Here is a 15,550-nt window from a genome sequence, read left to right on the forward strand (position 1 = left end):
CAGGTTAGCCTTGAGGATCGGTGGGTCAAATCCTCCCCAGGTTTTTACCGTGTGGTTTCTTGGGTGATCATATCTTGTGTTATTTATTTTCCGCTGCATTATTATTCTTGATATGATTGTTGGATTATTTTAACCTAGAATTGCTTAATTTGACTAAGTAACAACTTGGCTAATTAATCTAGGCTACGCAATCTGTGTGTTTAAGGGGTCTAAAACCGTTCAGAATTTATAAGAAAAGTTTGATGGTAAGAAAGGTATGTTGAATGTATAATAAGTCTGATGGAAAGTTTATGATAAAATGTTTTATAGTCTATTTAAAGATAAGGTTACTGGATTATGTTAAAGTTCATTATTATATCATTTTATTATTATATGGAAGGAAAATGATGTATTTTCATCTGAAAGTTTATCAGTTATTTTAAGAATAGTATGAATATTATTGACGACTATTTATTAAAGCTGGTATATCCATGAAATATTTGATTTACATGCATTCTTATTAAATGTTCTTGGAACTTAAAACCTTACTGGGCTTTGCAGTTCACCCTAGTATATTTTAGTGCACATGATTTTTCCTATAAGCAGCAAGAGTATTAGTTATGGCAAGGAATCTATGGTTCTGATTTGTTAGACTGTATAGTTCTTTTGTTATATAGAAGTTTAGTTCTTTTGTTGTATAGGAGGAATCAAGATGTACTTGATCCTTTTAAGCACAAATGTATTTCGGAGCCTAAGGGTACATTTGGTACGCTATAATAGCTTCTGTAATGGAATAGTTATTCATGTGTAATATCAATTTGGTCATTTGGTTGCATCTTTATTATGTGGATTAGTTATTACATTGGAATAATTATTCTTTAAATTGAAAAATAGCTATTCTTCTTTAAGATGGATGTAATAGCTATTCCTTAGTGTATATAATAGGTTTTAAAACTAATATATTTCCAAAAATATAAAATTTCCTTATACATCATCTTTCACAAGTTTTTCATATGTAATAGCCAAACTTATAAATAGTAATAGTTATTTCATTACAATGTTTTCTATTCCTAGTAATAAAGATTACTATTCTTAATGTAATCTACATTCAGTGTACCAAACGTACCCTAAGTTTGTTTTGAACCCCAATTGTATGTCTTTGGGTTTAGGTTTGTAAATAAGATTTTTGCTAAACGTTTAATTATATAATATTTACACGACTACCTTAACTTTTAGCCAACTTGTAATCTTGCAAAGTTCGAAAGTAATGAAGTTTCAAAGTTTTACGAATTTTGTATATTGTGGCTTTTATGTAATGAAATAAAAAGAAATATGAGGAACTATTTTCAATAAGCACCTTAATGCAGGAGCATAACCAAAAATTATTTCAATATTTCATTTTAGATTTTCTATGGATAATTTCATATTGTAACCTAGTTATTTATTTAGTTTGGATTGATATTTGAGTTTGGTTAGGATTAGTTGTTCATCATTATCCTTTGTTTAGGATTATCGGATTAGTATTTGGAATTGTTTAGGATTATCAGATTAGTATTTGAAATTGTTTATGATTTGTTTAGGAGAATTTATCCTTATCTTTGTGATTCCTGAAAGCTGCATATAAAACTCTGGATGATTTCTTTTGTATTCATAAACTATGATTATTATTATTGAGATTATTTGCAGAGATTGCATTGTGTTTGTTTGGAGGTGAATCCAAACACCTTAGGTGGGAAGCCTAAGGTCTACAGTGAGACTAATCTAGGTGGGAAGCCTAGGTTATCATGCATCAACTTGTTATTAGAGCTTAACCCGATTACCCCCTTTCAACAACCCAAAACCATGTCTGACCAGCCCAAACCCACACTAACCAGCAGTACAACCCACGATCATCAACATTCCAAGCATGTCTCACAAGATCTTTATAATTACCACCAATTAAGCCATCTTTGCTCAGAAACAAAGAACCCAAATTCCACCACAAAACCCACAAAACTTGTAATCCCATCATTCTTCCCAATGCTAGGCTCTGAAACTTAGAACCCTATTCCCTTCAAAACAAAGTCAATAACCTGTCACAGCAACTCTCATACCCCAAACCCATTTTCGATCCGACCAATACGAAAGCACAGATTCAGATATGCAAAACCCACACTGCTAGGTTCAAAATACAAGAAGCCATCACCGATCTCTCCTTGCCGTTACTCGCAAGCACTGATCTCTACCTTTGAGCGCTAATGACAACTATCGCCCATGAGTCCATGCCGCCTCTTCTCCGATGAATCCAACGTTGCTCTCCATGATATTTTTTCTCTGTGTTACTTGTTTAGTTTCCTTTGAAGCCTTAGTTTCTTTTAGCTTAATTTTCTGTCTCTAGTGTTTTAAGTTGTAGTTGTTCTTGAATATTGTTGTTTAAAAAAAAAAAAAAGAAGAAGAAGAAGAAGAAGTCAAAAGCAGAACTTTCCAGTAGAGACGTAGTCCATCTCTTTTGCTTTAGCCAAGTGACCCATGTCTAGGGTAGCACCAAGTCACTAAACTAGCCCAATCAAGGTCCAACACTTATTGCTTCAGCCATGGGAATCATGTCCACTAAATGTTCATTTCAAATTGTTGAAAATCTATTCTTGTGAATCATGGTAGTCTCAGAAGCGCCAAAGTTTGATGGACGTCCAAATCCATGGACCCTCATTAATTGGCTAGATGAGATAGATCAATTCTTTGATCAAACATGTTTGCCAGATGCTAATAAGGTTAGGTTTGCCTGGTTGAAATTGAGAAGTAGAGCTAGAGACTTTTGGTGTAGTATCGAGAATCATCGCAAAGGAAAGAGCAAGTCTGTTATAACTGATTGGAATGAAATGAAACAAATACTTAGAGAGAATACTATCAAGAGAATTATCAACCTCAATCCTCTCATGGGAATTTTCTACACAACAGAGACAGTATTCAGCAAGAAAACACCTCATCCTTTCGTCAAGAACTCACCGTCATAGCTCGAAACTTAAGAAAAATAATAAAGGTTTTGCTAGACTCTTCTACTCAAAAAAAGGATGCTCAGGTTCTACCAAAGAGTAATGTTGAAATAAAGGTACAAGTGCTAATAAATGATGTTTCAACACTCATGCAACAAGAAGAACCTATTATAGAGTTTACACAAGAAGAGAAATTTTAACAAGTGAGCGAAGATTTAGAGGGTGCACTTGATGTGGAGGTTGATTCTGATGAAAGTGCTACTAAGCCCTTCATGATCCATGAGGTTGATGAACATCTACAGGTTGATGAAGCCCAAAAGGTTGATACTATGGTTCAAGATAACATTGTGCCTGTTCAACATATTGATTTTGTGTTTCCAAAGGAGTTCTATGGTGTTGTGGAATTGAAGGTTATTCTACTCTCAGTGCTTCCTAGGGTGATTTCTAATTTGATGGAAGTAGTACACATTGAAGTCCTAATTCTTCATCGCTACAAAACTCGAGGTTGAGTTTTCTTAAATCAGTGGAGTATAATGCAGAAGCATAACCAAAAGTTATTTCAATATTTCATTTTAGATTTTTTGTGGATAATTTCAAATTGTAACCTAGTTATTTGTTTAGTTTGGATTGATATTTGAGTTTAGTTAGGATTAGTTGTTCATCATTGTCATTTGTTTAGGATTATCGAATTACTATTTTAAATTGTTTAGGATTATCATATTAGTATTTGAAATTGTTTAGAATTATCAGATTAGTATTTGAAATTGTTTAGGATTTATTTAGGAGAGTTTATCCTTATCTTTGTGATTCCTAGAAGTTACATATAAAGCTCTGGATGATTTCTTTTGTATTCACAAACTACGATTATTATTATTGAAATTATTTGCGGAGATTGCATTGTGTTTGTTTGGTGGTGAATCCAAACACCTTAGGTGGGAAGCCTAAGGTCTATGGTGGTACTAATCTAGGTGGGAAGCCTAGGTTGTCCTGTATCACACCTTCAGCTTTAGTTGGTTTGTGTTAGTATTGAGTTGAACTTGATATTAACATATTGGTCATGCTCTAAATTCTGAAGTATAGGTTTGTGTCGTGACATATATGGTTGCATCAGTGATGCACTAGGTGCTCACTCAATTGTGGGGACTTTGATATATGGTCTTATGCTACCGAAAGTGAAATTGACTCAAAGCCTTTCATGTAAGTTAGATACCTTTGCTTGTGGGATAATGCTGCTTAGCAATGAACATAATATCACACAGCATAGGATGTAAATCGTCAAAAAAAGCAGTATTGATATGGTCTTCCACTGATAGGTAAAGAAATAACAAACACGGTGACCTTATGATATCCCTAACAACACCATTAGTCTTGGATTGATTTTATTCACCAAATACTCTAACATTAAAATCGTATTCTCCCAAGAGTCTTTGTACCATAACACGGCGACAATGGAGTTCTCTCCAAAGTTCAACTTTCATTGTGCCTCCGTTTGGATATCAATGAAAAATGAAAACTATTTCATTATTCAATTTATTTTTGCTACTATTTATTAGCCTCACTGCACTTTTTGGTACTATTTATGGGCCCCACTATACTATTTCAGTTAACTTTTACCTTTATCTACAATATTTTCAGCAATAAGTTTTCAATTTTAACAAAGTAAGTAATATCCAAACAGACCCTATATATCGTTAGCAAAATAGGGCACTAAATTTGTTGCTCTAAACCAGTGTACAATGATGTCCATGCCCTGAAATGAAAACAATTAAAGAATTTGACCATGTGAGGGTGGCAAGGGTATGTAGGGTTTAGGATGATCTGCTTTGCAAAATTGTTAATTATGTAAAATTCTCTTATAATCTCCCAAATGGCTTGCACATCAAGTAAAACTTTTTTTTTTTTTAATTAAAAGAAAAGACAAATCATGTGATTCTTAGTCAACAATTGAAATGAACAGTTTATGGTTACTTTTAATTTGAAAATGGGGTGGTGGGAGGGAGGATCATAGGTTCAAGCTCCACGAGAAGCATTATAGGGTAGATTGGGTGGATTAGGATTTCTAACTTAGCTTAAAAAAAAAAAATAACTATAAATGATTACAAGATAATTGTATGTGTTTTCCTCAAACAATGAAGAGCTAATTTTGGAACACCTTTAGAAATAGCATAAACATATGTTTATTGATATGTTTTTACAAATATTAATCTTGTTTTGTTGTGAGCGTTAATAATTTAAAAATGTAATTGCACTTGATTAATTTAAAAACTATTGTTTGATGGTTAAGAAACTCAAAATCAATTATAATATATTAGTGCTCTTGCTTTGACACTTAAAATTAATTGTAATTATATTAGTGTACTTGCAATCAACTCCTTAGTAAGCCTTTTCCTGGTCAATAGGTTAGGCAAAAGACACCTAATCCTAATATTGTTTTCGTCTTGGTGAATGTGTCTTGCTCTTTGGAGTCTAACAATCTTGTATTAATTGGCATGCATAAATAAACATAATATTTTTGTTCATTATGTTACATATGTTCACTAAAGTATTCTAAACATGTGGTAATTTGGAAGCATTAATGTAGATTATTAGAGTTTTATTAGTGGTTTGTTTGATACTCTCGTGTCAAGAAAGTGAGATTCTACATTTTTTTAATAATAAACTAGCAACGAACATAATATAATAAAAAAATTAGGCAAAAATATGACAATTGAATAATAAATAATTGTTTCCAAACGAATCCTGGCATTACCTATAATTTTTTATAGTAAAAAATTAATACATTATTTGAGAGAGAATTTTTTTTAATCAACAATTTGAGAAAGAATGTTAAAAAACAACATTGAGGAGTTCATCTCAAAGAAATCATGAGGCTCATAATAATATATGTTTGCGCTTTTGCCTCCCCATGAATGGTTATCTTGAGTTGTACTTTTCCCTGACCATGAATGGTTATCTTGATCTGGGTTGTTTGGGAATTGAATAACTAATGTATTACTGAGATTTTTTCATTTTCGTTAGTCTAATTATTTAATGGAAGTTAAAACGGTGAGGTGAGTAACCACACCTGTCAATCTAACACACCTATATGTTTTAAAATCTACTTAATGGTCTAGTTAGCTTTTGCCAAAACTAATTGTGGTTAAGAAAAATTGAAAATTCATATTTAGTACAAGCAAAACTTAATGAATTATATACATTAACTATGTAATTAGATAAACTAACTAATCCTCCATTTAGCTTATATATGTGTGTATATATATATATAGGCATGTTATCAATAAAATTTTCTAAACCCAAATAAAAATTATTTTCAACAATTTTACATGTTATGGAGGAAGAACGTAAGAATTTTGCAAAGCGTTTATTGCAAATGGTTTTCCATTTGTTCGTCATTTTTTTATCCTTGCTAAGACAGGGGGAACTTAGTTATTCCTTACCGATATAGGGGGAACTTACCTATTCCCGCTTTACTCAAGCTATCTTAAAAAAACAGTTTGCATACACATAGGAAGACCTAAACACCATTAGTGTTTCTAAGGACTTTGGGTCTTGTTTAGGGGTGGCGACAGATTTGTTGTCACAACTATGTCCACCTTGGACTCTGTTCCTTGTTGCTTCAATAGCTAATTTTGCTTCATATGTCCTTATTTGGATGGTCCTATAAGGGAAGATAAAAAAAAGATTTTCTGTTTGTATGTCTCCTATTTTGGTTAATAGGTTTTTCTAAAATTCTCTTATAATCTCCCAAATGGCTCGCACGTCAAGTAAAGCCTTTTTTTTAAAAAAAATTAAAAGAAAAAGAAAGATCATGTGATTCTTAGTCAATAATTGAAATGAACAATTTATGGTTACTTTTAATTTGAAAATGGGGTGGTGGGATGGAGGATCATAGATTCAAGCTCCATGGGGAGCATTACAAGGTAGATTGAGTGGATTAGGATTTCTAACTTGGCTTAAACAAAAATTGTAAATAATTACATGATAATTGTATGTGTTTTCCTCAAACAATAAAGAGCCAATTTTGGAACACCTTTAGAAATACATGCATAGACATATGTTTGTTGATATGTTTTACTAATTTTAATCTTGTTTTGTTGTGATCTTTAATGATTTGAAAATGTAATTGCACTTGATTATTTTAAAAACTATTGTTTGATGGTTAACAAACTCAAAATCAATTATGATATATTAGTGCTCTTGCATTGACCCTTAAAATCAATTGTAATTATATTAGCGTACTTGCAATCAACTCCTTGGTAAGCCTTTTCCTAATCAATAGGTTAGGCAAAAGACACCTACTCCTAATATTGTTTTTGTATTGGTATATGTGTCTTGCTCTTTGGAGTCCAACAATCTTGTATTAATTGGCATACACAAATAAACATAATGTTTTTGTTCATCATGTTACATATGTTTGCTAAAGTATTCTAAACGTGTGGTAAGTTGGAAGCATTAATGTAGGTTATTAGAGTTTTATTAGTGGCTTGTTTGATACTCTCATGTCAAGAAAGTGAGATTCTATATTTTTTTAATAATAAATTAGCAACGAACATATTATAATAAAAAAAATTAGGCAAAAATATGACAAATGAAAAATAAAATTTTCACAAATAGTTAATAAAAAAAACTGGATAAAAAATCCACAAATTAACAATAAATTCATAAAAAAAATGCATCTAAACAAATTAGAAGGATAAATTAAAGTTAAAAAATATAATTTAATTAAATTTTAGTATATATAGGCCCCAATTTAAATGTCGTGTGACCCTAACAAATAAAAAGCCCACATTGGCTATTTTCCACTAACATCAACATCAATAATAATAATAAAAAATAAAAACAAAAAAACATTAAACACATATACCATATTTAAATAACTAGATAATGTGAGACTTGGTTATGATAAACCTCACATAGCTTAGTAATGTATTGCCACCTAAATATGGTCAAGTTCTTTTGATCATATTAAAAAGAAAAGGAAAAAGAAATTCACAGTCAAATCACAAGACAAACATTTAATCAAACATGTAAAAGACTCACAAATAATTCGCAAAATCAATTAAACTAAACAGAAAATTAGAGAAAATTACAGTACTAAAAAATCATAAATTTATTAAATATTAAACTAAATTTCAAAATCAACCATAATTTTTTTTATAGTAAAAAGTAATACTCGCACATAAAAATAAAAATAATAACATTTTAAATTAAATTTATAATGAAAGAATTATTTTAAAACTCAAAAAAAAAGAAAGAAGAAAAGAATGGCTTTGATACTGCCTTGTCAGCAGAACGTACCCCACCAAAACTGTGGACCAATTGGCAATTGGTGCCTGGGTTTGTGCTTGGGAAAGGGGTCAACTTAGAAGAAGCGTGAGGAGCACGAGAAAAAGAGTATTAGCTCTTCAATAAATTCACCTCCCTTTTATAATCTCAAACTATACACTCATACAGTCTCTCACTCCGATCTAAAATCCCTACCCCATTCAATCCTTGAAAGCTATTTCCTTTTTATTTTCTATTTTTCTGAACGCAAAATTTGCAACCCAAAATGGGTTTTATCAGGAGTAGCTTCTCCTTCATAGCTGGCACAGTGTTCGGAGTCTACGTGGCCCAAAACTACGCCGTTCCGAATATCAAGAAGCTCGCCGACACTGGCCTTATCATCGCAAAGCATCTCGAAGAGTCCTATCGGAAGCCGAAGAAGAGGGACGATGATTAGTTTACCTTATACGACCCGTCGTTTAGGACCCAGGTTTTGTTTTGTTTTTTGGGAGAGAACCCTTTGTTAGGGTTCATGAGAATTGATGGAATTGTCAGTTTGGATTTCTAGTTATTTCAATTTTGATTTGTCAATGAAAACCTAAGCAAAATTTTTTTGCTTTATAGTTCCAATTCTATCGCAATTTTGTATTTTATGATTCCAATTGGTTGGTGAAATTAATATACAAAAAGTTCACGTTTTTATTAGTAATTTCAGTTATTTATGTAACGAATTATTTTAATGCCTTGTGGATTGACTGATCTGTTTTCCCCAAAAAATTGTTGTGGCATTGTGTTGATTTCTCAAGTTCAAGCATTTATTCATATGTTTAGTGTTTTATTAAGTTAAGCCATGAAATCCAAGTTCAACGATTTGTTTCCGGGCTAATTTTCTCATGTTATCCTGAATTATGAGTGATGGTTTCAGCTGTGTTTCCAATCCCTGATGAGGGAAATGTATGCTGTTTATTCAAGTCATTGTGCAGGGAGCAAAATACTACTGTCAGGCTTGAGTATATTGTTAATTGCCACTAAGGAATTCAATACGGATTTCAGGTCTGCTGTATTTCTTTTTATGGTTGAGTTAGACGCACACTCACTGGGTCTCGAAGCCATGATATCACCCTCCATCCCATTATTACGGGAGAGGAGGAAGTTTCAGTTGAGCTATATAGCTCATTGACATTTCGGTTCCCCTCAATTATATATCTTGAACAGTTTGTAGTCGGTTGTGACAATACTTTGCAGGAAAGAATGCAATTGAAGGAAAGCAGTTGTTAAATAAGCATACTAATCATACAAGATTGGCGATGCTACTGAAACAACCTGTGTAGTCGATTGTTGATACCATCAAAAAATAAACATTGGCATATCTATCGAAGAAAATATTTGGTTAATTAGACCATGGAAGGATTGGTGTGAGTAAAGACAATGATAGGGTTGATTATTATTCTATTGCACCTTGGTTGTAGATGGTAGTTTTAGGTGCCATCAATTTTTTGTGTTCTCTCTCTCTCTCTCTCTCTCTCTCTCTCTTGTGTGTGTGTGTGTGAGAGAGAGAGAGAGAGAGAGAGAGAGAGAGAGAGTTCCTAGAAGTACTGGCAGTTGGATTTGGCAGATGAAAGATACAGTCTTAAAGGTCAAGCCTGAGGATCAATGGAAGGCTGCAATTTTAACCTGTGATTTACAAATTTCTTATCAAAATATTTAAATTAATAGTCTTTCTGTTTTTGAAGTTGCATAAATGTGCCAATGTGTTTGGAAGGAGGGGGAGTAAGTTTCAAGGATGAGTAGAAATTGGAATTTGGTGGCTCTTAACGTTAAAAGCAACAGTTCATTTGAAGGCTGTCAGTGAATCCTAGATTTTTATTTTTGAACTGATATGTCCAATGATTTTATTATTTATCATATGTCACTGAGTTTTATCTGTGCTTCTGGTTCATATAAGCTTTTCAGTTTTGTTTAACAGTTTTTCTTTCTTAAAATATGTTTGTTCTGTGAGAGCATGTTCGTTTGGGATGGTAGGAGGTTAGTTCCCAGAAGTTCCATTGACTTTGGTAGAAGTTCAAATGTATGGACCAGAAGCTTTAAGAAGCACTAGATTTCATTTTAATAATGACATTACTTATTACAACTTTTGTGTTACTTTTCATAAAAGTTGTGTGCTAGAGGTTGTTTATTGCCATTTTTTAAATTATACCACACGCATGGTTTAAAAGGCTTTCATGTTATTGCAAAGTGATAATTTTCTCATCGCTTAGAAATCTTGCTAAGATGGTGTGCTCATATTTGAGTTTATGTTTTGATGTTAACCTGTGTCTACATGTTCACAAATCTGAATTTCAAATCATTATAAAAAGCATCCCCCTTATTTTTTTTTTCTATAGGTATATAAATATTAATTCAAGGGAAATCCTAACTTTAACAACATTGTCTACGCATAAATATTCACCTAAAATATCTAACGCAGTTCTGTTCTAGAATTCTGCAAAGGCTCAACTTATCTCTGACTTCTACATTTTTTAAATTGGTTTAATTGGGATTCAATATCCTATTTTGGCATGAGACTAATGTTCATCCATATACTTTCAATTAGGAATTGATTTGAATTTTACATACTCCCTAGTATCAACTTTGTGGTTCTTATATTTGTTTAAATTTTTATGTTAATGGTATACAACTTTGTTAATAGTATGATGCACACTACAAAAAGATGGATGGTAGATATACCTTTTTTTTTTTTTAATGAAAAATTATTCTCATGGGTTTCCTGCTTGTCTCGTTATGGTATTCAGTTAATCACGGTCTTCACTTGGTAGTATCACATCACGTGTGAGCTTCCTAGTAAAGTAATAAGTGATTCAGAAAATAAACTAATGAGGTACTTGAAATTAGAATGGTGATATTAACCATTTTGTATGCTGTAGCATAATGATCCTTATAATATCTCATTACTTTTGACTCATAGTTAATCAAAGCCTTCTCCTTCTCTGTTGTCTTCATCCCATGGAAGATTAACATCTACTCCATGGCAATTGGGCAAGTAGATTTTGAAGCAGTACTTGCAATCCCACGTTATGGATTTAACATTTGACTACGTAATGAATTTCTGTGTCATTGAAATTTGATTCATTGTGATTTTGTTTAGTATATATGAAATTCCTTAGTCACTTGAGAATCCATTCAACCAATTGTGCACTAGGAAATCCTTTTTTTTTTTTTTTTTTCATCATGTTTATCATGCTTGTTTTGCTTCTATTCTTGACTTTTTCTGCCTTAACTGTTCCAACTACCAAGCAGTATTTAGAATACAGGTATAATAAAAAACACGAATTAGCTCTCAAAGAAAGCTCAAAAGAAACTGGTAAAACGGTTGTCGACAAACTTAGAGAGGATCTTATGAAATATTGGATGATGGCTCATACCTGTAGCCCTCAATTTGTGATGGGGCGTTCAGTGACGTGCACCGCTTCTGGGGCATTCTGTCTCCTGAGTGCTGCAACTTTAGCAGAAGCCATATGTAGATCATACTTCTTTCCCAGGTCATTTAAATTTTGCAGCGGAGAGTCTGACTATAAGTGGTCAACCACTATAGTTCTTGTTATACAGACTATTGCAGTAGGAGTCGGTACTCTTGGCCCAGCGTGTCGATGGTTCACAGCCATCAATTTCAGTTGCCCAAAAAGAGGAAATACAAGCCACACAAAACATTTTAAAGTAGAGCACTACTGGATCCAGAGGCTTGTAGAGACGAAAGAATGCCCATTAACTTTACAAATCCGTAATCGGCACTACAGGAAACTTGCCCATGATGCAAAAATTCAATTCTTACACTTGTGCATCGGAGTGCAAACTGGGATTGTGATAACAAGCAAAGTGATTCAGCTCATTTCCGTTTTCATTGTAAGCCAGATCTTTCTTTGCTGCAATTGCTGGGAAGAGTTGAAGAAGAAGTTCAAACTGAAGAACAGTGTTTCATATACTGAATCAACTTTGGAATCACAGCTTTCCTCAAAGCTGGATCTTAGCCGTTTTGTTTTGCATCTTGAAGGTGAGGATGTTATGGTAGGGTTGATGATGAAATGTAAATGTGACCCCACTGAACATTGGATACGGATGGGAGGGAAAAAACAGCCTAAATACCTCATAAACCTGTTGGAGACATCAACATTTTCACAAGGATTCAAGGGAGTGGGCAAGTATGACAGTAACCAAGTTCCTTCTCTAGATTCTGAGGAGCCACCAAATTGTTGGGTGCTTCCTGTGGTGACACTGACAAGTATTGCTGTAGCAATTCCAAATGTCAGCCCCAAATCGATTAAACAGTTGATATGTGGTGTGAATCAAGGCCTGGAGTATGTAAGACTTATAGAAGAATACCTGGATGGAAGAGATTTGTCCAATATCAGGAAGACAGCAGAGGTGGTCTGGTTAGGTGTTGAACTCTATCACAAGTGGTTGGATGTGGACCTCCATAAACTGTCCCTTCAAGGAAAAAGCCCAAAGGAAATACTTCAAGAACTTGCCGATACTGCAAAGAACAGGTCTGTGGAGTTTCACAAGAAACAAATGAATCAATGTTTAAAGCAAAGTCCTTCAAAGTGGCCAATCAAAGTCTTGGCTGCCAATTCCATGTATAGAATAAGTCAAACCATTCTGCTAAATTGTGAAAGCATAAATGACCAGATGGGTGAGAAGTTATTTGCAGCAGTGGTTGTCATGATCTCTGATATACTGGGTGCTTGCCTCACTAACTTACATCATCTTATACCCATTAAGTGTTTGAGCAGCACCATTGAAGAGAGGCAGGAAGCGTAAGGCATGCAGTTTACATTCTTGGTAAAACTGAAAAAATTATGAAAATTCTAGAACAGAGAGAACCTCCCAGTTTAGAGCCTCATCAAATGGCATGCATTGATGAGTGGCGATCATTATACATGCAGAAGAAGCCCTCGCCCTTCTTTCCCTCTTCATTGGAGAGTGAGAAAGCTTCTAGCAATTCAAGTGACTTGTTCCTATCCATTGGTTAGAATGACAAGCCTGGAGTCAAAAACAGAGACAGATGATAATTTTCATGTTCATGCAGAAAATTGTCTTTTCCTACCCACATGATCACGCAAACGCTTCCAACTACTCCCATTATGTAATAAAGTTTTGTTGTAAAAGTGGAAACTTCATTGTATATATTTTACGTTGTTGTTGTTGTTTTTTTTTTTTTTTTTTAGTGGCAAATTTTGTGAGTATAACTTACTTGATACCAAGTACTGACCAGTTATGGATGTACCAATCGCATAGCCACTATGAACCACTAACCAAATAAGGTTGTGATTTATAAGGCATGCAAAAGAAGGAGCATGTTCTTTCCAGAAAACATAGATTACCCCAGTACCTAATTGGATGCAGATATTCGCAATAACAGTAATAACAAGTATTCCCAAAGCAATAATGTTCATAGCCATTTCTTTATTCTCCATGGTTCCAAGAGAAGGCATAGAATTACCCATTACTGTACAGATGAAGACGGTACTGCTAAGTTTTGCAAGCTGATCCTGGCGGCGAGGCATCGGGGTATTTAGATCCACTGCCAGCTTGATTGCTGTAGCTATCAAGGTCAGGGAAGTAGCGTTGAGAGAGAAGAATCTGCAGGGGAACCAGAATTTTCGATAGCGGATTCCATTGATGCCATCCACAGCCATTGCAATGAGACAGGCAAGTGATGCTGCAGCCACATAGAGGCCAATCCATGGCAGTGGCTCACTGAACTTTGCAGCATCCAGGTTCCCATCAATGTTGCAGCCGAGTTTGCCCATCTTCTTCTTCTGTTCCTGTTATCTCTTTTGTTTTTTTTTTTTTGGTGATCCAAATAACTAGGAGGGCAGAGGGTTTGACTCTGCTTGCTCTATTCAGGAATGTGATATAGAATATCAGGTTCACTTTTGGAAAATACTAAATAAATAGCATTTTGGTCATGATTGGTGTATTCTTTGTTGGACTTCTGTTACGGTTAATTACTATTGGGGTCAGAAGTACAGAGGACTGTTGGATGAATTCTTCTTTTAGCTTATAGATAAGCAAACAAGGATATGCTTTGTTTTTTCTTCTCGGGGCAGGTTAAACTTTCTTGTCTTTTTTTTAAGCTGAGAGAGGACTTTCTTGTCTTGTAATTATTAAAGTCGGTATTATTGTGTAGACTTGAGAGGGACTGATTGTGGAGTCGGTATAATCTAGAGAGATTCAGAAAGTCTGTGTGGGCACACTATCAATTTATTCAAGTTGAATCGTTGATATCATATCCATCCAAGCCTCTGGGGCCCCAAGATTTATCATTTCAGATTCAACTTGGAACAAAAGTCATGCTGAATGGTTAATTGTGTATGTTGGTTTTGACCTATTCAGCAAATATTTTAAATAGCTGCTGCTGATGCATGAAGATTTTGTTAAGTTCAACTTTGATTATGATGATGGGGATCTAAAATGTTGCAGTATATAGAGTAGAGACATGTTTAGGTAGGAAAGAAAGATGTTGAGTACATGCCTTTCTGATATTTGATTTAGGATTGCTTGCCTATTATTCTCAAGAAATGCTATGATACATAAAAATGTACAATTTTGTGCCACAACTTGTCATGTAGCAAGTTGTGATTCGTTGATGTGTGATGGTAAGCTATATGGGGACACACTTTCATCACTTACAACTTACCATGTGGCGAGTTGTTGCACAAAATTATGCATTTTTATATGTCCCTAACATTACTCACTATTCTCATTTTTACTGCTAGCATATTTGATGAGGCCACTTTGGAATTGATAAATTATATTTTATTCCTGAATTTTTTTTTTCTAGATTGTCATCATGGATAAATTATATTCTATTCCTAAGATAAATATTGTTATCATCTGGTATCACTTATGAAAGAGCCCAGGAATTTAGGTTTGGTTCCTAATTAAATCTCGTATTTTTAGAAGATACCATTCAAATGTTACCCCCTTTTTTTTTATTATTTTTATTTTATAAGAGTTTAAATTCAAGATCTCCAATCCTAACATGTACATATCAGCATTTCACAAATTAATTAATAGTGCTTCACACAATTAGTTCTCAGAATTTCCATTAACTTTGGTAGAAGTTCAAATGTATGGACCAGAAGCTTTAAGAATCACTAGATTTCATTTTGATAATGATATTACTTATTACAACTTTTGTGTTACTTTTCGAGTCCAAATCTTCTGTCCCACTTTTTCTGTTCCACTCTATACTCCACCAATAAATATTTACCACATGTTCACCTAATTAATTAAATATTATCATTATTGACTTATTAATCCTACAGTTATTA

The 15,550-nt window shown here is 33.6% G+C and overlaps 1 protein-coding gene and 1 non-coding gene across 2 annotated transcripts; both read left to right on the forward strand.

Moving 5' to 3' along the window:
* Positions 1 to 8,324: 8,324 nt before the first annotated feature.
* Positions 8,325 to 8,925, forward strand: LOC111988117 (uncharacterized). The gene has a single exon (XM_024019880.2). The coding sequence runs from the start codon at positions 8,503 to 8,505 to the stop codon at positions 8,671 to 8,673; it is 171 nt and encodes a 56-aa protein (XP_023875648.1). The 5' UTR covers positions 8,325 to 8,502; the 3' UTR covers positions 8,674 to 8,925.
* Positions 8,926 to 11,443: 2,518 nt separating this feature from the next.
* LOC111988135 (uncharacterized) lies at positions 11,444 to 13,431 on the forward strand. The gene has a single exon (XR_010623927.1). It is a non-coding gene; the product is annotated as an uncharacterized LOC111988135 (transcript).
* Positions 13,432 to 15,550: the final 2,119 nt, after the last annotated feature.

The sequence above is a fragment of the Quercus suber genome, unplaced genomic scaffold, assembly GCF_002906115.3.
Source record: "Quercus suber isolate HL8 unplaced genomic scaffold, Cork oak 2.0 scaffold_380, whole genome shotgun sequence".
Classification (NCBI taxonomy): Eukaryota; Viridiplantae; Streptophyta; class Magnoliopsida; order Fagales; family Fagaceae; genus Quercus; species Quercus suber.

What these genes read in the sequence shown, in the direction of transcription:
- LOC111988117 (XM_024019880.2), top strand. Translation starts at nt 8,503, where the DNA reads ATGGGTTTTATCAGGAGTAGCTTCTCCTTCATAGCTGGCACAGTGTTC.